The 24,857-nt window shown below is 39.1% G+C and overlaps 1 protein-coding gene across 1 annotated transcript; it reads right to left on the bottom strand.

The window, feature by feature from the left end:
* Nucleotides 1-17,129: 17,129 nt before the first annotated feature.
* On the bottom strand, nt 17,130-23,190 carry LOC142173857 (uncharacterized). Its single transcript, XM_075239732.1, has 3 exons — nt 22,852-23,190; nt 22,086-22,470; nt 17,130-17,161 (listed from the first exon to the last, which is right to left on the bottom strand). Exons 1-3 carry the CDS (start codon nt 23,188-23,190, stop codon nt 17,130-17,132), a joined length of 756 nt encoding a protein of 251 aa, XP_075095833.1.
* Between the last annotated feature and the right edge of the window lie 1,667 nt (nt 23,191-24,857).

Genomic DNA, 24,857 nt, shown 5'->3' with positions numbered 1-24,857 from the left:
TATATGTGTGAATTTCATTGATTAAAAATCCTTAGATGCCCTTATGTATTAAATTGGAATTTTTGACACTTATTAAATCCTCTATTTGTCATGCCTAGATCCTTGTTTGTTGAAATTATTTTTATATGATGATTTGGTGTGATTGCCACCTTGAATTTATGTGAAATATAATTTGTTAAGATTTTGTGCGCATTATGGTCGAGCCATGAGCTCCTTATTGTGAAAAATGATGTATTGTTGATTTTTGTAGCAAGTTAAAATATTTAGCACTTGATGTGTGGCTATAATTCCATAGTTTCGTACATTATGTGCCTTGCATTTTACATTCTTTAATGATAAATTATACTTTATTTGCGCATAATAGAGTCTATTTTATGTGTAGGTGAATTGGAGATGAAAGTAGAGCAAAACGGATATTTAAACGTCAAAGGTGTGCTTGAGAACAGTGAAAAAGAGAGACCTGGTGAGGCCAGCCAAAGGCCACGCTGGACCAGGCTTTAGACTGGCGAGGCCAGCCTAAGGCCAGGCTGGACCAGGCTTTAGCCTGGCGAGGCCAGCTTAAGGCCAGGCTGAACCAGGCTTTAGCCTGGCGAGGCCAGCCAAATTCCAGGCGTTAGGCTGGCGACGCCAGGTCCAATCCAAGTTTTGAAGACTTAATTCATTCCGGGTTTGACTAGGACTCGGTCCACACGTTTAGGGTTTCTTATACACATATAAATAGACCTAAAACACCACTTGGAAGGACGTTTCTTGGCAGCTAGAGGCAAAAAGAGCTTGTGGAATCACTCCTTGGAGTTAGAATCGTCATTTTTACATCTTTTCATCTTTACTCTCTATTTTAATTATGCAAAATATTTGGGATATTGTTATTATGAGTATGAGTAGCTAAATTCCTAATCTAGGGTTTAGATGGAACCTATTGAAGGATGATTTTCTTGTTATGTTAATATAGATTTGCCGTAGTATTTTCTCTATTTGTTCAACTATATTATTCTTGTGGTTGATTGAAGGGCTTTCAATTAGCTGTGCCTATTTAGTATGTATTACTCGGGAGAGAGTGAATATTTAGGTAGTTGTTGAACAACATCACTCCTAAACGTATATGAGGGATCAATACGGAGGTTTAAAGGTGGGTTTAGGGATAACGAAACCTTGGTGCGATCTGAGTGAGCTGTGCTTAATGCTAGCTAGCGTAATTCGGGAGAATATGTCTAGTAATTGTGGTAATTACTCGGGAGAGAATTACGATAGTTAGAATGCTCATGATCGGTAGAGAAGACTTAGGCAAACTTGTAGAAAACGTAGCGGAAAAGATTCCGACAATAGGAGAAATCACAACCTTAGGTCATTCCAATTCTTGTTTATAACCCGTTCGTAGTTAGTTGTTAATTATTACATTTTAATTATGTAATATTTAGTTAGTAAAAACCAATCTGTTACTTAAATCCTTCTGAAGATTGATTGTGTGGATTTGTGCGAGTCTAGTAGCTGTATTTGATAGGTTAATTCCTTGTGGGATTCGACTCCGGACTTATTAGCCGGAATATATTTGCAACGACCGCTTAGTCCTTTTTATAAGGCATAGTTGGGCGTGATCAAATTTTGGCGCCGTTGCCAGGGAGTTAACAGTATTAATTACAGCTAAAAGAAGTGCTAGAATTCTTAGTGTAGTCAATTTTACCCATTCTAAACCAAATACATTGAAATTTTAACGTTTGTAGTCTTGGGTGTTACAGGTGCATGCCTAGGAATTCCTCAAGAACTGGTGAATTGCTTGAAGCGATATCAGATCCTGAGAAAGTTTTCAAGGCACTAAATCGTGCAAACAAGAGAAGCAAACAACAACGAAACTCGAGAGAACAAATCGAACCAAACATGGCTGACGGAATAGAAAATCCAATAAACAACAGAAACAATGAGAATGAACCAAACATTCGGGGTGTGGTGCATCTTGTACCAGAAACAACATTATATGATTTGGCACAACCCACCGCCGACAATCTGGCAACTGCAATTGCAGTCCCTCAGATACAAGCAGAATCATTCCAAATCATAAATAACATGCTATATTTGTTACAGAAACAAGGGACTGTTCTCTGGGTCACACATTGAAGTTCCTCAGCAACACCTGAAGAATTTCATGTCGATATGTTTAACGCAAAGGCAACCCAACGTAACATCGGACGCAATAAAGCTTTTGTTGTTCCCATTCTCGCTGACAGGAGAAGCTGAGACTTGGCTTAATTCGCTCCCCATAAATTCCATCACTACTTGGGAGGAATTAGTTAAGCAATTTTTGAACAAATTCTACCCACCAAATAAAACTGCCCAACAGATTGATGATATATTGAGCTACAAGCAGAGACCAACAGAATCACTACAAGAAACATGGGAGAGATTCAAGGGCATGTTGGTTAAGTGTCCACATCATGGTATCCCAGATCAGATGTTGGGGCAGAGATTCTACATGGGACTGGCTGACAGCTTAAAGGCCAATGTTGATGCTTCAGCGGGTGGAGCATTTTTGAGTAAAACATTCCCAGAATGCAAGATCCTACTTGATAAGATGGCACAAAACTCAGGATGGATGACTAGAGCTTCCACGATCACTCCGGTAGTTCACTCAGTGGCGTTGGATCCAAACAACTCCATAGCTGAGAATGTGGCCACCCTAATGACACAAATGAGTATCCTCACCAAAAAGATTGATGAATCGGGCCAGAAGCAGCAAGTTCACATAGTTGACACAACTAATGGGGGCTTATGTACACCATGCATTAACCAACCATATGTTTGCTCGTGGAGTGCGGAAGGTGACAACCAGCAATATCATGAAGATATGAATTATGTAGCCAACTATGGGGGATAGAGGCAAGGTGGTTTGAATTGGGGTCAACATAATCAACAATATAGACCAGCGCAGCAGCAGTACAATAACAATAACAATGCTGGAGCTATGCGACCAATGGGTCAAGTTGCGCCTTACCAAAAGCAACAAGGCTACATCCAGCAAAATCAGCAGCTGACTTATCAACAACCTCAACAACAACAGATTATGAGACCAGAGGATGGGTTTACTAAACTTGAGGGAATGCTGCAACAATTGATTGGGTCCACGGGAAAAATGCAACAGAGGGTAGACTCGCATGAATCAGCAATAAAGGGTATTGAGATTCAATTAGGACAGATTTCTATGGCCCTAAACAATCGTCCCCAAGGGGCGTTACCTGCAGATACACAAGTCAATCCAAAAGAACAGGGCCCAAAATAGCTTATGGCAGTGAGTCTACGAAATGGTAGAGACCTAGATCTGGAGCAAGAGATGGCTCGCGAAAGTCGGCCTACTGAAACACTTGTGCTTGTACCCATCAAGATAGATGACTCAACAGGGTTAACAGAGGTAATGGTACAACATGCGCCAGCCGAAACAAGCAAGGAAAAAGAAGTCGCGAAGAAAACTGAGTCAGAGCAAGAGAAGGCAGCAGAAACAGTGCCAGAGCAGCTTCAAAATCAAAGCACATTAAAGAAGCGGCCTCCAGCACCCTTCCCCCAAAGATTGGCCAAATATCAAAAAGATGAGCAATATAAGAAATTCTTGGAGATGTTTAAGAAATTCAGGTAAACATTCCATTGATTGATGCCTTAAAGGAAATGCCTGGTTATGCAAAAATGATGAAGGACTTGATGTCTCGTAAGTTCGACTTTTAAGACTTGGCCACGGTTACACTGACTCAGACATGTAGTGCTGTTGTGACAAGACCCATAGCTGAGAAGTTATCTGATCCAGGGAGTTTCACAATCCCATGCACAATAGGCAACTATGCATTTGCTAAGGCACTTTGTGATTTAGGGGCAAGAATAAACTTGATGCCCTTGACTATCTACAAAAGGTTAGGCATTGGAAGAGCTAGACCCACGTCTATGTTGTTACAGCTGGCCGACCGGACAGTGAAGAGGCCCTCTGGTATCATTGATGATGTATTAGTACAGGTGGGGAAGTTTGTTTTCCCAGCAGATTTTGTCATTTTAGACTGCCGGGTTGACGATAAGATTCCCATAATTTTGGGAAGGCGATTCTTGGCCACTGGGAGAGCCCTAATTGATTGTGAAACTAGAGAGCTAAATATGAGATTGAACGATAAAGAGATAACGTTTAATGTGCAAAAATCTATGCGGCGACCTAGTGAGTTTTCTAACTGCTCTTTGATAGAAGCTGTGGATGTGATCTTGGAGGAGGAAGATGAGACTCTAAATGCAAAAGACCCTCTAGCAGCATGTCTTATGACAGAGTGGGTTTTGGCCCTTGAAGGCCGAGGGTACTGGAAAAGAGAGCTCGAATTCGAGCCCTTACACTTGGAAGAAAGAAAAACACCTCCAGCCAAGCCGTCAATTGAAGAGCCACCACAGTTGGAACTAAAACCGTTACCTTTTCACCTCAGGTACGCTTTCTTGGGACCTAAATCCACTTTACCTGTTATTATCTCATCCAGTTTGTTAGATGTGCAAGAAGAACAACTTTTGCAGGTGTTAATGGAATGCAAGACTGCAATTGGCTGGACCATTGCATATATTAAGGGGATCAGCCCGATATTTTGTATGCATAAGATTCTATTGGAAGATGGGCACAAACCTTCCAGAGAACATCAAAGAAGGCTGAACCCCAACATGAAAGAAGTGATGAAGAAAGAAGTGATCAAGTGGTTAGATGCGGGAATCATCTTCCCAATCTCTGACAGTAATTGGGTTACCCCAGTTCAGTGTGTGCCAAAGAAGGGTGGAATGACTGTAGTGCCCAATGAGAATAATGAGTTGATCTCAACTCGTACAGTTATGGGTTGGTGAATTTGTATGGATTATAGAAAACTGAACACAGCTACCCAGAAAGACCATTTTCCTTTACCATTCATTGACCAAATGTTGGATAGACTGGAGGGAGGTCTCACTTCTATTTTTTGGATGGGTATTCGGGGTACAATCAGATTTCCATAGCCCCTGAGGATAGAGAGAAGACATCATTCACTTGCCCGTATGGCATATTTGCCTTTCGGAGAATGTCGTTTGGCCTATGCAATGCACCGGCCACCTTTCAGAGGTGTATGTTAGCCATTTTTACTGACATGGTTGAAGATATTATGGAAGTCTTTATGGATGATTTCTCTGTGGTAGGGGATTCGTTTGAAGACTGTCTGCACAATTTAAGAAGAATGTTAAAAAGGTGTGTGGAGACAAATTTAGTGTTAAACTGAGAGAAGTGCCATTTTATGGTACAAGAAGGTATAGTGCTGAGGCATCGAGTATCCAGTAAGGGTATTAAAGTTAACCATGCTAAGGTTGAGGTGATTGAAAAGTTGCCACCGCCCACTTCAGTTAAGGCAGTAAAAAGTTTCCTTGGGCACGCCGGGTTCTACAGGCGATTTATAAAGGATTTCTCAAAAATTGTTAACCCCTTATGTAAACTCCTTGAAAAGGATCATTCTTTTTTGTTTTCTGATGACTGTAGGTTAGCCTTTGAGGAGCTGAAAAGGAGACTGGTGACTGCACCAATCATTGTTGCACCCAACTGGGAGTAACCATTTGAGCTCATGTGTGATGCAAGTGACTATGCAATAGGAGCAGTCATGGGCCAGCGGAAGGACAAACTGGTGCACCCAATTTACTATGCAAGCAGAACGCTGAGCGGTGCACAACTCAATTATACCGTGACTGAGAAAGAGATGTTGGTTGTGGTGTTTGCATTCGACAAATTCAGGTCTTATTTGATTGGTTCAAAAGTGATTGTTTATACTGACCATGCAGCACTTAGGTACCTGATAGCAAAGAAGGAGTCAAATCCACACTTGATCCGTTGGGTTCTTTTTCTACAAGAATTTGATTTGGAGATTCACGATAGAAAAGGGGCAGAGAACCAAGTGGCAGACTACCTTTCAAGGTTGGAGGGAGCTGAAAAGAAAGTCGAGGTAGAAGATATAACTGAGACATTCCCAGATGAACAATTGCTAGCAGTGATATTGGAGGAAGCACCATGGTATGCAGACATTGCAAACTACCTGGCAAGCGGTATTATCCCCTATGATCTTTCCTCTGTTCAAAAGAAAAAGTTCTTCCGTGACTGTCACATGTATTATTAGGATGAGCCTTACCTGTTTAGAATTTGTGTTGATAACATGATCCAGAGATGTATCCCCGAGATAGATCAATCTTCTATTTTGCAGGCTTGTCATGCATCACCATATGGTGGCCACTTCGGAGGAGTAATGACCGCCGCGAAAGTGCTGGAATCAGGCTTCTACTGGCCGACAATGTTCAAGGATGCACACTTATGGGTGAAAGGTTATGACGAATGCCAACGAACTGGGAATATTTCCCGTTGACATGAGATGCCTATGAACCCATTTGTTGTTGGACTCCCACGGACTCAGAGGAAGTTCGATGCAGTTTGGGTTATTGTGGACAGGCTGACTAATTTAGTGCATTTCATTCCTGTGGTAGTTACCTATTCCTCGGAGCGGTTGGCAGAGATTTACATTCGTGAGATCGTCCGTCTTCATGGGGTGCCCGTGTCTATCATTTCTGATCGAGGTACGTAGTTTACCTCGCACTTTTGGAGGGCAGTTCAGCGTGAGTTGGGTACGCGGGTTGGGTTGAGCACAATATTTCATCCTCAGACGAACGGGCAGTCCGAGCATACTATTCAGATCTTGGAGGATATGCTCTGTGCCTGTGTTATTGACTTTGGAGGTTCTTGGGATCAGAGGTAGAAGTGTTTGACGTGTGGGGAATCAATTTCATGGGGCCTTTTGTCAGCTCATATAGCAACAAATACATACTCGTAGCCGTGGACTACGTGTCGAAATGGGTGGAGGCTGCAGGGCTCCCGAAAAATGATGCTAAGGGAGTAATTAGCTTTTTGAGAAAGAATATATTCACCCGATTTGGCACTCCAAGGGCGATAATCAGTGACGGAGGCACTCACTTCTGTAATCGAGCCTTCGCAAAGCTGTTAGAAAAGTATGGTGTACGTCACAAAGTTTCCACCCCATATCATCCTCAAACGAGTGGGCAAGTAGAAGTGTCGAACAGAGAGATAAATAGTATTTTGACAAAGATTGTGAATGCTACAAGAACGGATTGGGCAAGAAAGTTAGATGATGCACTCTGGGCCTATCGTACAGCTTTCAAAACTCCGATTGGTATGACGCCATATAAATTGGTATTTGGGAAGGCATGTCACCTACTAGTGGAGTTGGAGCATAGAGCTTTATGGGCACTGCGAAAGTTGAATCTTGATATAGAAGCTGCGGGCACAAGTAGAGTCACAGAGCTGCACGAGCTTGATGAATTTCGTTACCACGCTTTTGAGAGCACAAGATTATACAGGAGAGAATGAAAATAATGCATGATAAAAATATTCTTGAGCGGAGTTTTAAACCCGGAGATAAGGTATTGCTATACAACTCGAGGTTGAGGTTATTCCCGGGTAAGTTAAAGTCACGATGGTCGGGACCATTTAGTGTGGTGGAGATTCACCCCACCGGAGCCATAGAGATTGCTGCATCAAATGACTCTCGCACGTTTAGAGTCAATGGGCACAGGTTAAAACATTATTTGGGCATGGAAGATGAGAAGGTAGTATTGGTGACTCATCTGCTCGAGCCACCAAGGTTAAGCGAGCCTTAAGTGCAATTATCTGCGTCGTGCCACGATGTTAAATCGGGCGATCGTTGGGAGGCAACCCAATTCGTAGTTGATTTTTAGTGTAGTTAGAATTTTTCCTTGTTTTGGTTTTGTTTTTAGGTACTAACAAGTTTGCAGGCAAGTTGGGCAAGTCGAACAGGGTTTCAGCATGTGTTTCTTGTACATGGTTAATTTTAGTCATTTAGTTATTTAATGTTAATTGTGTTAGTATGTGTTTTTAGTAGTTTAGTAATTGATTTGGCTAAAGAAAAAGAAAAAGAAAAAGAAAAAGAAAAAGAAAAAAAAATCTTTAAATTGAGTTGGACTCATCCCGACGATGGATCTCCCAAACGGTTTTCTTGAGGGAAGTAAGTCAAAAGAAAATACCAAAAAGATTTTTTTTTGTTGTGTGCAGGTAGTGTAGTAATTCCCCCTTGGTTTTTCTTTGGGCCGCGGTTTTTTTCCAGGGGCTTTTAGTTGAACCGGGCGTAGTTAGTTTTAATTTTTAGGAGTAGGAACCACGAAGCTATGCATTTAATTGTAGCAATATCTCTTAGCTTTGTTATGCCTTGAGAATAGTTAGTACTAAGGTTGTGATGCTTAGGCTCGGTTTTTGACTCTCGCATAAGTACCTTAAATCGTAGATTCCTAATTTTGCTTAGCTGCTTTGACTGGAGTGTCGCGATGAAACCAATCCTGAGTTAGTTATGTGCCATGCGTGTGTGAGTTTTGTATGTATTCTGTGCATTGCATTTGATGTCTAGAACTTGCCATGTGTGTGTGCAAAGCGAAATAGTAGTCTTGTTCAGTCTAAGAAGTGATATAGGCATTTTTTTGTTAAGCCAGATATATATAGTTTACCCACCTAAAAGTTATGTAACGTAGTTAACCCCTTTGAGCCTGTAATCCTGTTTCTTTGGCAACCACCACACTACAAGCCTTACCCAATTGTTTGAATTAACCGTCTCTTTGAACCTTTTCACCTCGAATGAGCACTTGAATTGTTATGAACTTTGTAAAAGTTAAAGTGTGGGGTGATTGGTTTGGTTTTTGAGTGGAACCAATGAAATAAGGAGAAAGGTGAACTGTTTTGAAAAAGTAAGAGCTGCTTGAATCGAAAAAGAAAAAAAAAAAGAAGAAGAGAATATTCGTTGAAAAGTGGAGACTCTTAATGTAATTATGCTTAAAGAAATATGGGGTAATATAAATTGAAGTGAAGGTGGAATGTTTGGTTTGGCACAAGTATGGGATGTGTGTTAAAGTATATGTATTAAAGTGCTAAGGGAGGTGTAGTCACTCATATCCAAATATATCATACCCAACCCGCAACCTACATTACAACCAATGAAAGTCCTACTTGATCTTAGACTGAATGAACTCGATTCGTCGAGTATTACACTACGGGCAAGCCTATGGTGCATCATTTGTAGCATATGAATGTTATTTCTAAGAGCGAGTGAATTTTGTCTATCTTGAGTTCCTATGTTCTTAAAAATTCATTGTGTGTGGAACTAAGCTCTTTGATTGGGTGAGGGCACATGACTCATAAAGGAAAGGTAATGTTGTTGATATCCATATCAGAGTAAGTAAGTGAATTGTGAATAAGGCATGGTATTTGTGAGTCGAATCTTGAGGCGAAGATGTCACACTTGTGTGATTAAACTGTTTTAAAAATTCTTGGTATAATGAATTAGGAGAATTGATTTAAAAGGTCGTATCTATAAGTGTAGTTTGATTGCTCGAGGACGAGCAATGTTTAAGTGTGGGGTATTGATGTGTGGCTATAATTTTATAGTTTCGTACATTATGTGCCTTGCATTTTACATACTTTAATCATAAATTACACTTTATTTGCGCATAATGGAGTCTATTTTATGTGTAGGTGAATTGGACAAGAAAGTAGAGCAAAACGGATACTTAAACGTCAAAGGTGTGCTCGAGAATAGTGAAAAGGAGAGACCTGGTGAGGCCAGCCAAAGGCCAGGCTGGACCAGGCTTTAGCCTGGCGAGACCAGCCTAAGGCCAGGCTGGACCAGACTTTAGCCTGGCGAGGCCAGCCTAAGGCCAGGCTGAACCAGGCTTTAGCCTGGAGAGGCCAGCCAAATTCCAGGCGTTAGGCTGGCGACGCCAGGCCTGAGGCCAGGTCCAATCCGAGTTTTGAAGACTTAATTCATTCTGGGTTTGACTAGGACTCGGCCCACACATTTAGGATTTTTTCTACACATATAAATAGACCTAAAACACCACTTGGAAGGACGTTTCTTGGCAGCTAGAGGCAAGAAGAGCTTGTGGAATCACTCCTTGGAGTTAGAATCATCATTTTTACATCTTTTCATCTTTACTCTCTATTTTAAGTATGCAAAATATTTGGGATATTGTTATTATGAGTATGAGTAGCTAAATTCCTAATCTAGGGTTTAGATGGAACCTATTGAAGGATGATTTTCTTGTTATGTTAATATAGATTTGCTGTAGTATTTTCTCTATTTGTTCAACTATATTATTCTTGTGGTTGATTGAAGGGCCTTCAATTAGCTGTGCCTATTTAGTATGTATTACTCGGGAGAGAGTGCATATTTAGGTAGTTGTTGAACAACATCACTCCTAAACATATATGAGGGATCAATACGGAGGTTTAAAGGTAGGTTTAGGGATAATGAAACCTTGGTACGATCTGAGTGAGCTGTGCTTAATGCTAGCTAGCGTAATTCGGGAGAATATGTCTAGTAATTGTGGTAATTACTCAGGAGAGAATTACGATAGTTAGAATGCTCATGATCGGTAGAGAAGACTTAGGCAAACTTGTAGAAAACGTAGCGGAAAAGATTCCGACAATAGGAGAAATCACAACCTTAGGTCATTCCAATTCTTGTTTATAACCCGTTCGTAGTTAGTTGTTAATTATTACATTTTAATTACGTAATATTTAGTTAGTAAAAACCAATCTGTTACTTAAATCCTTCTGAAGATTGATTGTGTGAATTTGTGCGAGTCTAGTAGCTGTATTTGATAGGTTAATTCCTTGTGGGATTCGACTCTGGACTTATTATCCGGAATATATTTGCAACGACTGCTTAGTCCCTTTTATAAGGCATAGTTGGGCGTGATCAGCACTCGATGTGCAATTTGTTATATGTTGTAATATTTGAGCACTTGATGAGCCATTTGTGATATGTGAGCAATTGATGAGCCATTTGTGATATGTGAGCACTTGATGTGCAGGTGTTGAAATCATATTTACTTTGGGACTACAGAACGGTATTCAGGGAGATCCCCCTGCCCTGCATATTTACTTTGGGACTATGGATGGTATTCCGGGAGATCCCCCTGCCCTGCATATTTACTTTGGGACTACAGAACGGTATTCCGGGAGATCCCCATGTCTTGCATATTTACTTTTGGGACTACGAGGCGGTACCTCGGGAGATTCTCACTGTCTTGCATATTTACTTTTGGGACTACGAGGCGGTAGCTCAGGAGATTTCCCCTATTTTGCATATTTACTTTTGGGACTACGAGGCGGTACTTCAGGAGTGCCCTTTTGTTGATATTTTTCTATGGATGCACTTGCCTTTTGGTTATTTTGTTTTTCCGTAATTTATAAATTCTTGTGTTTTTCGTGATGTATTATTTGATTTAATATTAAGTGTTTTGTATTTCTTGATGTATTGTGTTGACCTTGACTTTTTCGTACGAGACTTTGAGGTTTTGTATTTTTGGGTTGTACTTGTTTTTTATGATTGAGTTATTTTAAATAAAAAAAAATATTTCTAGTATGTTTAATTTAATAAATTCTATATCCAAATCAGTAGTTTAGCTGATGCTTTATTTTAATGGAAATATCATTTTTCCTCACTCAAACGATTTCTAAAATAAACTTATCTTTTTGTTGATTTCTTACTTGATTTAAAGATTTTTAACCTTACTTTATTGAAAATAAATTGATCATGCGGATCTTATATACATTGATATTTTGGTACGTGAGTTGTCCGTGCAGTTATGAAAATAATATGGGCATGAGGTGCAAGGAAAAAATATGATGATTTTATTATTGACACGTGAGTTGTCGGTGTGATGGTGATAGAAATATGGGCACGAGGTGCCGTGAAAAAATATGAAAGTGGGCTGAGACCCCTAATTTTTATGATTGTGAAATGAGGTATCACATGGTGACTTTTACTTGAAAATATATTTATTGGAAAGAATTATATTTGAAAGATAATTATTCAAAAAAAGTATATTCGAAAGATATTTATCTTAAAGAATAATATGTGAAGGATTTATATTTGAAGGACTTAACTTATTGATTGTACTTGTGTTCCTTATTTGCCTGAGTAATAATTATGATATTCTTATTGCCTTGTTATTATATCACTGGTTGAGTTTGTTGTTATCATTGCTAGTTGTTTTTCAGTACTATTGTATACTGCTATATTGTACAGGTTATTTGACTAGTGAGTGTCTTGACTGTACCTCATCTCTACTCCACTGAGGTTAGTCTTGATACTTACTGAGTACTGACCGTGGTGTACTCATACTACACTTCTGCATATTTTTGTGCAGAGCCAAGTATTGGAGGTATCGGACCTGGACAGAGTTAGAGTGTGATCGCAAGGATTCAAGTTAGATCTGCTTGGTCGTCGCAGTCCCTTGGAGTATGTTCATGTCATTGTACTGTTAATTTTTAATCAAACAGTATTGAGTATTCGATCATTGAGATCATTTCATGTATTATATTAGAGTTTGTGACTCAGTACTACCAGTCTTGGGAGGTTGTTATAATTATTTCCGTTGTTGGTTTCATTTATTAAAAAAAATGACTTCAAAATGTAATGGAAATCGGCTTCCCTAGTCTTAGAGACTATGTGTCATCACGACGCTTGTGGTGGAATTTTGGGTGGTGACATGCATTTCTTCTGTTCTGTTCGTTTCTACTGTGTTTTGGAAAAGAAATGGCTGAAAATTAATTTTTCCAGTGAGGGGTCGTTGGGAAGATGACGACGAGTGGTGTTAAGTTAAATCCACGTGTCCCCTTCATATTTGTCACTTTGGTGTGTGAATTACATGCATCTTTTGTGTTTGGGTATCTATGAATTTTGTGTCCAAATGACACATTTAAGCTGTAATTGGAGTGTTCAAATGGAACAGACTTAAGATAGAGTGTCTAAGTAAAAAGTGAAGACAACTTTAAGAGGTTGTCAATATATTCTGTCTTTAAAATATTCACCTTAATATTCCGTCCTTGAAACAACAAAAAACAAATCAGAAAATGAAGAACATGGGAGGACCAATTAAAGTAAAAGTGTTATGAAATAAAGTGAATATATATGGATGTTCATTTAATCCATCCATACATATTATTAAATGTACTACTTAGAAAGATGTACCTATTAATTCTTAAGATGTATCTGGTGAACTTTAGGTGTTATCTTGTATACTATAAATAGGACATTCTTTGTCCATGGAAGTAGACACAAGAAATACACTATAAGATAATTTCTACATTCTCCTCCTATATATCTTGTCTCCATTACTATATTGTTATATTTTGCTCTCGTTTCTTAACACATTATCAACATGAGGTTCTAACCAACTAAGGTTATCTGCTTCATTCGAATTTTATCTTCTTCCTAAAAGAGGTAGTCAGTTTCTTTTCCGATTCAGGTATACATTCCTATGTTTATAACGTTTCTATTAGGATCTTCTTTAACCTGTAATTTAATTACCAAATGCATAACTTGTTTTGAATATGATTATAATAATTGCATTGGTATGAAAATAATAAATTTCGGTTAAATTGTTATTTCATTATATAAACTACGAAGTTTAATCCTACACATAAATAAATAAGTATTAATATTGAATTACAATAATTAGATTAATTAAGCCCACATCCAAATATTCTAACAGAATATGCATTTAGAAGGAATTCTTGCAAAATTTTCAAAAGGTTTAAATGTGTATTCAATAAATTTATCACCTAAGTGTACAAACTAATTTATCATCGCGCTGCACATAATTGTTTGTTTGATAATTTTACATATAGAATATTAATACACGATTATGTACTGCACTGAATTGATAATAATTCTTGTCATTCTAATTCACTTATTTCTATGATAGTTTTCACTATGTCGAATTTGTCAAAGCTTGAATTTATGGCACTTGACATCTCTTGGAATAACTATTTGCCATGGGTACTTGGTGCTGAAATTCACCTTGACGCTAAAAGTTTTGGTGACACTATTAAAGAAGAAATATGTCTTCTGGATAGTGCTACGACGCACACCATATTAAAAGATAAGAGATATTTCTCTTATTTAATTATAAAAGAAGCCAATATCATAACAATATCTGGTAGTACAAAATTAATTGAGGGCTCTGGAAGAGTGACTGTATTACTACCAGGAGGAATTATATTGGTTGTTAATGATGCATTATATCGTAGTAGGTCTCAAAGAAACTTGTTGAGCTTCAAAGATATTCGCCAAAATGGCTATCATATTGAGACCACCAATGAAGGAAAGGTTGAATACCTTTATATTACTACAATAAAAGCGAAAAAGAAATATGTGCTTGAAAAACTCCGTGCATTTTCCTCCGGATTATACTACACTAATATTAGTATAGTTGAATCACATGCCATAGTAAACAAGGAGTTTACTAATAATTTTATTATTTGGCATGACCGGTTGGGCCATCCCGGTTATAATATGATGCGCAAAATAATTGAGAATTCACATGGTCATTCATTGAAGAACCAGAAGATTCTTCAAACTAAAGAATTCTCTTATGCTGCATGTTCTCAAGGAAAACTGATTATTAGACCATCAATAATTAAAGTTGGAGTTGAATCTCCTGTATTTTTGGAACGTATACAGGGTGATATATGTTGGCCCATACACCCTCCATGTGGACCATTCAGATATTATATGGTTTTGATAGTTGCATCTACAAGATGGTCACATGTGTGCTTGTTATCAACCCGCAATTTGGCCTTTGCGAGATTACTAGCTCAATTAATAAGATTAAGAGCACAGTTTCTAGATTATACAATTAAGACACTTCGTCTTGATAATGCTGGTGAATTTACGTCCCAGGCCTTTAATGATTATTGCATATCAACTGGGATAATAATTGAGCATCCAGTTGCTCATGTTCATACTCAAAATGGTTTAGCGGAATCATTGATCAAACGCCTCCAATTAATTGCTAGACCAATGCTTATGAAGACAATGTTGCTTGCATAGTTCAACTTAAAGGAGGATATATCAAAGGATACAGAACAAAGCACATTTCACCAAAGTTCTTTTTCACACACGATCTTCAGCAAAATGGTGAGATAGATGTTCAACAAATCCGTTCAAGTGATAATCTAGCAGATTTATTCACTTAGGCATTGCCAACATCAACATTTGAGAAGCTGAGACATAAGATTGGAATGTGTCGTCTCCGAGATATCAAATAAAGCTTTCATCAGGGGGAGTATAATACGCGTTCTACTCTTTTACCCTTAACCAAGGTTTTGTCCCAATTGGGTTTTCCTAGTAAGGTTTTTTATGAGGCAGCACTCAATGCGTATTACAAGATATGTATACTCTTTTTCCTTCACTAGGCTTTTTCAAATGAACATCCAAGGAGGAGTGTTATGAAATAAAGTGAATGTATATGGATGTTCATTTAATCCATCCATACATATTATTCAATATACTACTTAGAAAGATGTACCTATTAATTCTTAAGATGTATCTGGTGAACTTTAGGTGTTATCTTGTATACTATAAATAGGACATTCTTTGTCCATGGAAGTAGACACAAAAAACACACTATAAGATAATTTCTACATTCTCCTCCTATATATCTTGTCTCTATTACTATATTGTTCTATTTTTCTCTCATTTCTTAACAAAAAGTATTTTAGAAAAGTGAAAAAGAAATTGACGATGCTAAGTAAGGAATCAATCACAAGACCCACTGCCAACATATAGGTTTGTTAAGCAGATTCAACCACTTTTTTAATAACACACTACTAGAAATTCGCTAAAAATCGACTAAAAAGAACGACCAAAGTTGGCCGGTTATGGCCAATTACCGACCAAAACGCGACCATTAGGGTGTGGACGGTGTTTTGATGGTCGAAATGGTTTACCGACCAAAGTTGATCGGAAATTACCGACCAACTTTGGTCGGTAGCTTAAAACGACCATCTGACAAGTTTAAGTACTTACCGACCAACTTTGGTCGGAAACATATTTTATTAATTTAATTTTACCGACCAAAGTTGGTCGGTTTAACTAAATTATATTTTTTTTATTAATTATTAAAATTTAAAATAACTGACCAACTTTGGTCGGTAATTGAAAATATATATTTTTAAAAAATAATTAAAATTAAACATTACCGACCAACTATGGTGGGTAATCTCAACAGTGCAGGCAAAATACCGACCAAAGTTGGTCGGTAATGTTGAATTCTGGGAATTCAATGTTCATTAACCGACCAACTTTGGTCGGTATTTTGGAATAATTTATTTTTTTATTAAAAACCGACCAACTTTGGTCGGTTTTTCTGGGTTTAATTTTGGCATAAAATGCCTGTTTTGGCAGCTACACCACCTGCCAGCATACCAATACACCTAATAACAACAAAAATCCAAAACCAAGTTAAAACTAATTACAACTAGTTCAAAACTGGTTCTATTTGTCTAGTTCAAAGTATATAAAAGTCAAGGGGTATTTTCTACAACATCATCATCACCGTCTGATGAACTTTCATTTACAAGACGATATAGAGAACGGTCTTGTGGAGGACGGGAAGCACGATCACGGGGAGGACGGGAGGAACGATCACGAGCAGGACGGGAGGAACGATCACGTGGAGGTCGACCCTCTGGAGATGACTCACAATATCGGGGCAACGGAAAAGCTCCACTAGATAAGAGAGTTCTGATCTGAGCTTGCATGCCAAGGAATTGAGCATCTCTAAGCCTTTCTCTTTCCTTGGCCGCTTCTAGCTCAGATGTGAGCTTTGTCACTGTCTCCCGCATAGCGGAGAGGCTCTCCCTATTAAGTTGCTTGCCTTGCGAGGAAGTCCCTATTCCTCGCATTTCACACTTATAGCGATGGATGTTTTTAGTAGGAAGCTCGTATACCTTCCCCCATTTTATACCGCCAACAGACTCCAAACATATTCTTTCAGCATCCTCGTCCGAAGGTTAGGTTGGCTCACCCGATTCACCAGTTGGATGACTACGAATGAATTCCTCAATGTTACTTTGGTAGCGACCCTATATTATTTTAAATTAAATCAGTATTTCAAATTTTTTATAAAAGTAAATTATAATAATTAAAGAAAATTGAAAGCTTACATATGCAGTCGAGGCCCGGTCCTCGACCCACCTATCTTGATCCCCCTCTTTCTTCTTTTTCACAATATGTGTCTCCTTGAATAGCTCATTATGACTCATTGGATGCCCATACTTCTTTTCCTGAAAATAAATTAATTTAGTTAATAAACAGAATAGATATACTTAGAAAAGTAAAATAATTTAAGCAATTACGTACCAATCTTTTTTTTATTGTCCCTAGGTTGATCGCACCTCCAGTGTGCAAGGAGCCTCCCTTCTCGGATGCACGAGCTTTCTTTCCTTTTTCACTCCTCTCTAAGAACTCTGCGGTAAGCCATTGCCTTTGCAAATCATTCCACAAATTCTCAAGTAACCAGCCAGGCCTCTTGTTCTTCTTTGTAGCATCCGAGAAAGCATCCGCCAATCTCTTGCGAGCTTTATAATGAAAATTTGCAGCCACTTCCGCGCTATAGCGGTATTCCCATAGACACTTGCTCTGTATTTCAAAAGTTAAATATTAGATGGAAACATCATAAATATAAATTATTAAACTGTTTAAAAGAACATTTATACCTTAAATTGATTAAAAATTTGCTCCTTCAGTAAGAATGGGCAATCAGTCCAAGTCATACAAGGACCATCATAAAGCTTTCTGATGGCATTGGTGATTATCTTCATAGTCTTATTACCCGGCCTGAACCTACAATTTAACAATAAAAACACATTAATATCTTAGTAAAAATGTTACAAAACAATAGACGCAAAAATAATGAATAACACTTACCCATCACCCTCAGGGACTATGATGATCCTGCCATATCGATCATAATGCACTACCTCGTCATCACCATCCGAAGCATGTGTATCAGAGGCATGTGAAGACGGTGTAGGCAGGTCAGAGCTACTGCCTCGCAGGCGAAGGCCTGCAATAGATGGAGTCGATGATGAAGATGGTTGTGATCCCTGTGACTGTGACATAGCTGGATGCGACCCAAGTGGATGTGATGCCGATGGCTGGGACCTGAGTGGCTGGGACATGGATGGATGCGATCCATGTGGCTGTGATATGTAGGGATGTTATCCATGTGGATGTGGTGTAGATGGTTGCTATGCAGATGGCTGTGATGCAGCTGGACTGTATGTCGGACGTATAGTCCTATGGCCCTGTGATGGAAGACTTGGTGTCTGAATGAAGGTGTACGGCTCGTGATGCTGTGGCAGCTCAGTATAGCCGTGTGATAGAGGATAAGACATAGGCATCTCTGAAAAGGGTGGACAAGAGGGAGTATTATTTTCTACCCTCCTCTTTCCCTTCCTACCCTTTTCTCGACCCCGAGAACTAGTAGGGTCATTGTTACCTTGACCCTTGCCTGTCATCTGCATAATATAATACACATTTAGATTGAAACATATAAGAAACTAGCTATAAAATGAGAGTGCTTTAAAAAACCAACTTTTTAATCCTCATCGACGTATTGTTCCTCGTCCGAGAATTCTTCATCCTTACTTGTTTGAGCTTCATCAGTTGATTCTTCGTCCTCATTTTCTATAATTGTTACTTCATTTATATCAACTTCTTCCAATATGCATTCAGGATGTTCCAAATTATTTTCTAACTGATCGTCCACTATTTGGTGAACATTGGAGATATCATTTTGATATGCAACATCTAACACATTCTCGAATTTCACCCTACCTACAGGCTTAGTTTTTATTACAACCCACCAATCGGACTTATTCCGCCGCAATGGATAAGGAGCATAATACACTTGCCTAACGTTATGTGCAATTATGAAAGGATCATAGCGATCATACTCCCTCGTATGATTAACCTCAATTATGTTGTATTGGTTGTGTACTCTTGTACCTCTTGTTGGATTTGGGTCAAACCACTTGCATCTAAAGAGTATCAATTTCTTATATGGCCAACCTGTATATTCTAGTTGTAATATTTCTTTGACCACACCATAATAATCAATATCTCCAACTTGGTTGCCATCACCACCTTGAACCCACACCCCGCTGTTGTTGCTATTTTTATTTTTAGAGCAATCCTCTGTATGAAACTTATAACCATTCACTACGTACTTAGACATTGTTGTGACCTGAAGCCCAGGTCCCCAAGATATATCTTTCAAAAATTGATTTACACCATTATTTGGATTATTTACCTACATAGAGTTAAAAAAAGTCATAAGTTAGCACAACTTATGAATCAATTTTTATACATTCACTACATATGTATATATATATATACACACACACTTACAACACACACACACACACTTACAAACTGTTTGAACCACGTATCAAATCTCGTATATACAGCATCATAGCCAAATTGACCCACGAAGTGACTGTGACATATCAAATATTTTTAGTAGTTGCATCAATATGTAGTCACAGTAAATTTTACATTTTGATAACTAATAAATCAATACTTACTTGAGAAATGGTACAACTTCGGGACAATTTAGCAACACATAAAGTGTAGCTGACTTGTACTCCATATCACTCAAACTTCTCTTTCTAACATCCTTAGAACATCGGCCTGGTTGATTGAATATGGACATTGGTGGATATAATGGATCATTCACACATTCGACCGTGTGCCTATTGGGCCTATTCCTAGAACATGGCACGTTACTCTCAAAATAATAAGAACAAAAATGTGCAGTTTCCTTTGCAAGATAGGCTTCGCATATAGATCCTTCAATCTTATTCCTCTACTTAACAAATTGTTTGCATTTGTCAGTTGTCCTACATAATGTCATGTTAGCCAAGAATATTCAAATAAAATATAATATTACATCAAACTTATAATATTACCTCTCAAAGGGATACATCCATCTGCATTGAACAGGCCCTCCAAGTCGTGCCTCGTGTACAAGGTGTATTGGAAGGTGTTCCATCACATCAAAGAAATCACATGGAAATATTTTTTCAATCTTACTTGAAATTACACGAATGTTCTGATCCATTCGAAGTAGGTTTTCTTCCCTTAATATGGTAGAACACAAGTCTTTAAAAAACAAACTAATCTCTGTGATGGGTTTCCAGATTCTTTCAGGCAAACCACAAAATGCAATAGGCACTAAGGTCTCCATGAAAACATGGCAGTCATGACTTTTCAAATGGCTCAACTTCCCTACCTCCATATCTACTTTTTTTCCAAGATTCGATGCATAACCCTCAGGCATCTTCAATTTCGTAACCCAATCACAAATTTGTCGTCTTTCCTCCAAAGTGAATGTGTAACTGGCTTTGGGCTTGAACACCTTACCATTGTAACTTTATGTACAAATGTCCAAATGATAAATGGTTTAACTTTCTGGAAACTAGAATCCACCGACTACAACTTTCATGTTTTGCAATTATTCTGATTCCTTATGCATTGCGAGATATAAGCTCCCAAAGTTGGCTGCATGCATCAGAATTTCTGGCGAAACTGCTCTACTAGCCTTCATTCAATCCATCATAACTTTCTGTACAAATGTCCAAATAATGAATGGTTTAACTTTCTGAAAACTATAATCAAACGACTACAACTTTCATGTTTTGAAACTGTTCTGATTCCTTATGAATTGCGAGATATAAGTTTCCAAAGTTGGCTCCACGCACGAAATTTTTGCAACAGAAATTTCCAGCACTCTTTGTCCGAAATCCATTCCGTTTACCTTCCGAAATCCACCCGAGACCCTCGGGACCTTAACCAATTATTCCAACATGTCCTAAAATACCATACGAAATTAGTCGAGGCTTCAAACTACATCAAACAACATCAAAACGACGAATCGCACCTCAAATCAAAATCTATGAACTTTGAACTTTCAAATTCTAATATTTTCCATTGGTTGTTAAACAATAAGATCCATTTTGGTACCATCCTACCATACTAGCCTTAAGTGAATGTAATTTCCTGCAATACCAGCTACTATCTTGTGATGGTTCATGAGTTCAGAAATTCTGGTTGTCTTTTATATAAATACCATGAACCCATTTAACCCACAAAATGTCTTCCTTCCTTGCCAATTGCCAAACAAACTTACCTATAGAAGCCACATTCCACTTTGTGCAGCTTTTAATGTTTAATCCTCCATACTTCTTTGGGAAACATATTTTTTCCCATGATACTGGTGCTATCTTCCTCTTAACATCAGTGTTTACCCACAAATAATCTCTACACCTTCTATTTACTTATTTCAAAATACTTTGAGGTTGTATAAACACTGCACCCCAAAAATTGTATATTGAAAATAAGACATCATTAATTATTTGCAGCCTCCCAGCGTAAGACAATGTTTTAGCATAACCACTAGAAATTCTGCTTGTTATTTTCTCAACAAATTAATGACACTCCATCTTACACCATTTCTTGGATGCTAGGGGCAATCCTAATTTCTTATTGGTAAGGTACCCAATGAGAAACTTGTGATTTCCACTAATTGCTTCTTCATCTCTTCATCTATGCCAGCTATAAATAGGTTTGATTTATCAAGGTTTGTCACCAAGCCAGAAACTTCACTAAAGTGATTCAATGCTTCCATTACTCTATTCACTGAACTAATGTTTCCTTTGCAAAATGACATGCGGGGTTGGTTAGTTTTATTTTGGGAAGCTTTCAGGTTAATTTGGACCCTTTGATTCTTGACTTAGAAGTTTATATTAGAAATATTGACCAAACTTTGGCTTTTGTGAAAATGATCCCGAAACTATGTTTTTATGGCTTTGATGGCTTCGTATCGTGATTTTAGACATGGGCGTATGCCTGTAAATGATTTTGGAAATCCATAACCTCTCAGAGCCTATTCAATAAATTCCCAGCTTACCATGTCATAGGACTTCCTTAAATCTATCTTCATTAGACATCTAGGCGTTGTTTGCCTATTGTAATGTCTCAGCAAATCATGACATATCAAAACATTATATACTAGTAATCTTCCTTCTACAAATGTTGCCTGATTCTCAGCCACTAATGGAACAATAGCTACCCTCAGTCTTTTACAAATTATTTTTGAGATGCATTTATATAATACATTACAACAGGATATAGGTCTAAACTGACTTGCATACTGAGGAACTTCAACCTTAGGTATTAGTGCAATCATTGTGGAATTTATCTGCTTCAGAAGTTGGCCATTATTGAAGAATTTCAGCATTGCCTTTGTGATCTCTGCCCCTATGATTCCCCATGATGCTTCAAAAAACTCACTTCCATACCCATCTGGACCTGGACTTTTGTTCTTATCTATAGAAAACAAAGCATCTTTTACATCCTTAGCTTCATAAGGTTGGACTAACTGCAGTTGTTGCTCTACTGATAGTGTTGGACCATTGATCAAGAAACTTCTGAATGCCCTTAATCTGCCTTGAGTTTTTTTCCCCAGTAGTTCTTGATAGTATTCCACAAATATTCTTGCTATATTTGCAGCTTCAGTGTGAACCACTTCCTGATTATCCTTCAACTAAATAATGGCCTGTTGTATTCTTCTATGCTTTATTACTGAGTAAAAGTATCTTGTGTTACCATCCCCTAGTTTTAACTAAGCGGTTTTACTTCTTTGTTGCATGAACACTTCAACTTTATAAGAGGTTTCTCTGAATTTCAAATAGATCACTCTCTCTTGTTGCAGTATATTTGAGTCATTAGGATATTGATGTACTGCCTTTTGAGCCTGTTCTAATTCCTATTTGAGCTCTTCCACTTCATATACAATATTTTTTAGAGTACCTCGATTCAACTCTTTCATACTTTTATTTAGGATCTTCAGCTTCTTGACAATCTGAAGCATCTCATATCCATCCATTTGTTGATTTCACGATGTCTGTACTTTAGTTAAGAACTGTGGATGTTGTGCCCAGTTATTACATAACTTGAAGGGTCTTCTCCTTAGCATAGGAGCATTTGTTAACTTGACACTTATAGGACAATGATCACTCATTCCTTCCGGCAGAATAATGGTATTATAAGCAAGCATCTGGTCCATCCAGTCCCTATTTACAAACACCCAGTCTATCTTGAAAAATATTCTTTGATCACCATGTCTATCATTCCATGTGTATCGGCTACCTTGTTTTGGTAATTCAATCCATTCACATGTGTTCACACAGTCCTGAAAATCCACCACCTCTCCCATAGTAATAGGATTCACACCAATTCTATCATCCATTTTTAACACTAAATTAAAATCACCAAATATCAACCAAGGCAGTTGACATCCTTGGTGTATATTGCTCATATAACTCCATTACTCCTTCCTCTTTGTTATTTTATGCATACACCACTGTAAGTAGGAATGCTTTATGCCCTGTAGTGTGCATCATTTTACAAGTGATATCCTGATGTCACGGGCCCAAATCCTCACGTTGTGTAGCGGCACCTGCTCGCCCGTGCGGCGCCCGCGGCTGTCCTCGTCACGGGCCAGCCTTCTTCCCATCCCAGGATTTCCCAAGCACGATCCTGTGCCTGTTGGTGGGGCTCGCCCGTAAGCCCCAACTTGTACCGCCCGTAAGATGCCTAGGCCCTTGGCCCTAGACATGTCGTGGCGCTTCATCTTAGGATCACAATCCATGCACACCCTGGGGGATTGGCTTAGGACATGCCTTGTCCTTAGCCCAAGACTGAGCATCGCTCCAGCGTGCACAGCCCAATCCTCAAGCTTGACACTCGCCTAGTGCATCCGCGACTAGCTCGTGCCTCGCCCGAGTAAGGCAACCTTTAGCCCTTGGCCATTGTCATACGCGTCTTTCGTGCCATGCCCATACATAGCCTTATTGCAGCATGCTTCCATTCCGAAGTAGTGCAGTGTCGCCCACACCTACACCTTTAGGCCAACGGACCCTTGCTTGCATGGTTGAACCAAAGCCATGCTCACAAGTCGATACATGATGCCCCTATGGCAGGTGCATCAAGTATCCAATCGGCACGGAGGTATCGTTCCAACATTCGGCAGCCCGCGGGGCTGGCCGTTTCACACATCGAGCCTCCAATACCACTTTGATGCCCAACGCAGGCCCAAAGGTATTGCGCCGCCCATAGAGTTTCCCTAACTCGTATGGGTGCCTTCGACACTCCTTTTGAGTCATCTAGGCAGGCCCTTGAGGTTGCCCCCAAGGTAGCTCGTTCTATACGGCTCGGTGGCAGCACGCATGAGGGAGGCAGGTCGGAGCTTTCATCACCTATACCCCCCTTATATATGCTTAAAATTAAAAAGCCCAAGTTGCCCGAGTAGACTGCTCTACGTCAGACCATCAGAAGGACCTTTTCTCACCAGTTCTTGGCCGAAATCACAACTCCAAAATGCGAGTTGTGACATCCTCCCACACTCATAATGTCATCGTCCCCGATGACACATCATGGCTTAAGACATCCCGGAGTCTGCCTCCTCAGGTATGCCCATTCAAGCTCCCTTTGTCTTGTGGGTTGGACTTCATCGAAGTCCTTTCTCAAAAGGAGTCGTGCCCCATGCACTTCTCCCGTAAGTATCTTCCAAGCGTGCCTCTGCACTTCACCTCCATTCGGTGTTCACTTGGAAAGTGCATCCGCACTTGCACCCTCTGGTGTCTAACTTTGTGATTGACCCACACTAGTCAATCACACCATGACCCTCACGGCCTTCATGTCCGTCTGAAGCTTTACTTCACAGGTTAGCACATCAATGTGCTCTTTTGACGCCGCTCCCGTAGCCTTTCGCTCCCGTAGCCTTAAGATGCCCTCTTTGGCATGGCTCCCGTAGCCTTTCGCTCCCGTAGCATTAAGACGCCTTCTTGGCATAGCTCACGTAGCATTCCACTCCCGTAGCTTTCCTTGCCTTCACTACCTTGAAGATGTGTTCGC

The sequence above is a fragment of the Nicotiana tabacum genome, chromosome 2 (assembly GCF_000715075.1).
Source record: "Nicotiana tabacum cultivar K326 chromosome 2, ASM71507v2, whole genome shotgun sequence".
Taxonomy (NCBI): Eukaryota; Viridiplantae; Streptophyta; class Magnoliopsida; order Solanales; family Solanaceae; genus Nicotiana; species Nicotiana tabacum.
This window is presented reverse-complemented; position numbering and strand designations above follow the sequence as displayed.

Bases quoted from the DNA above. Each gene is read 5' to 3' on its own strand.
- LOC142173857 (XM_075239732.1), bottom strand. From the start codon at position 23,190: ATGGATGATAGAATTGGTGTGAATCCTATTACTATGGGAGAGGTGGTG. The intron at 22,471-22,851 runs GTACAGACATCG...AAGGATAATCAG, and splicing joins ATCCACAGTTCTTAACTAAA to GAAGTGGTTCACACTGAAGC. The intron at 17,162-22,085 runs GTCAGTTTAGAC...ATTTATTTTCAG, and splicing joins TGAAGTTCCTCAGTATGCAA to GAAAAGAAGTATGGGCATCC.